General features: G+C 31.5%; 1 protein-coding gene across 1 annotated transcript; it reads left to right on the forward strand.

The window, feature by feature from the left end:
- Positions 1-408: 408 nt before the first annotated feature.
- On the forward strand, positions 409-801 carry LOC140433871 (uncharacterized). Its single transcript, XM_072521845.1, has one exon. It carries the CDS (start codon positions 409-411, stop codon positions 799-801), a length of 393 nt encoding a protein of 130 aa, XP_072377946.1.
- The last annotated feature ends 393 nt before the right edge of the window (positions 802-1194 follow it).

A 1194-nucleotide genomic window follows, 5' to 3' on the forward strand; every position in this document is an offset into this window, starting at 1 on the left:
GTAAAATATTTTATACAAACGCACCTAAAAGAATATGTCGAAATAGAATCTGCATTGAAGTTAAGAAAGAAGAGATTTATGTCTGATACAAATGAAGGATTATGGCGAAAAAAACAAAGTAATGAAAGAAAAAAGCAAACTTAGATTTTAACTGGAGAAAAGATCCTCATCAACGATGATCTGTCCAAAAAGGAAAGACACATGAGGCAGGAAAGGCAAGGAATTAAGAGCTGAAAGTATAAACGTCAAGATAGGGTACAGAAAACTAACTATGGATGGCATAAAATGGGAATGGGCTGGAAATGGTACTTTCAAGCGAGTACCAAAAATGGCATATAGCAGTGGAAAAAAAAATAAGACCCATTATGCCGACGGACCCTAGAAATAAACAGGAAAATGAGTTTGAACATGAATAGCGAAAGAAAAATTAAGAATAAATACTTAAATATTGCGACATGGAATGTACGAGGAGTACGCGAGGAGAGAGCATTAAATAAGCTGATAGAAGAACTTAAGATATATAAAATACACATCATAGTAATACAAGAAACACATTTAACTGGAAACAATAATGAAAATATTAGTTCATACACGTTTTGTACAAGTGGAGGCGATAATAAGAATTTTGGAGTGGGTTTTCTGGTACATGAAAACGTGGAGGCGGTAAAACGATTTGTAACAAAATCTGAAAGAATATATGCAATTAGAAGTAAAGGAAAGAACATAATATCGCTGATAAATATACACGCTGCAACAGAAGAAAAAGAAGAAGTAGCGAAAGATGAATTTTATGATGAATAGCGAAAAAAAGAGAAGATATATATAAAAATATAACAGAGGGCAAAAGTAAACATATTAATACAAATGATAAACTAATCAAATAGACCACATCTTAAGACAAGAGAAGTTCTCCAATTTAATAATAAATGTAAAAACGTGCAGAGGGGCTCATGTAGACTATGATCATTTTTTGGCTAGAATTAATATGAGAGATGCAATAATAAAATTCATAAACGGAAAAAGAAAGTGTAACCTAAATTTAATTTTAAAAAACTGCGAAAATTTAAGGTAGGGAAAGATTATCAAAAGGATTTACAAGAAACCTAAACAAGATAGTGCTGCTATGAATAACGTACAACAAAAGTTCTTGAAAATGACAAACACTACAAAGGAAACAACGTCAAAAACATACCA

This window comes from Diabrotica undecimpunctata, chromosome 2 (genome assembly GCF_040954645.1).
Source record: "Diabrotica undecimpunctata isolate CICGRU chromosome 2, icDiaUnde3, whole genome shotgun sequence".
Classification (NCBI taxonomy): domain Eukaryota; kingdom Metazoa; phylum Arthropoda; class Insecta; order Coleoptera; family Chrysomelidae; genus Diabrotica; species Diabrotica undecimpunctata.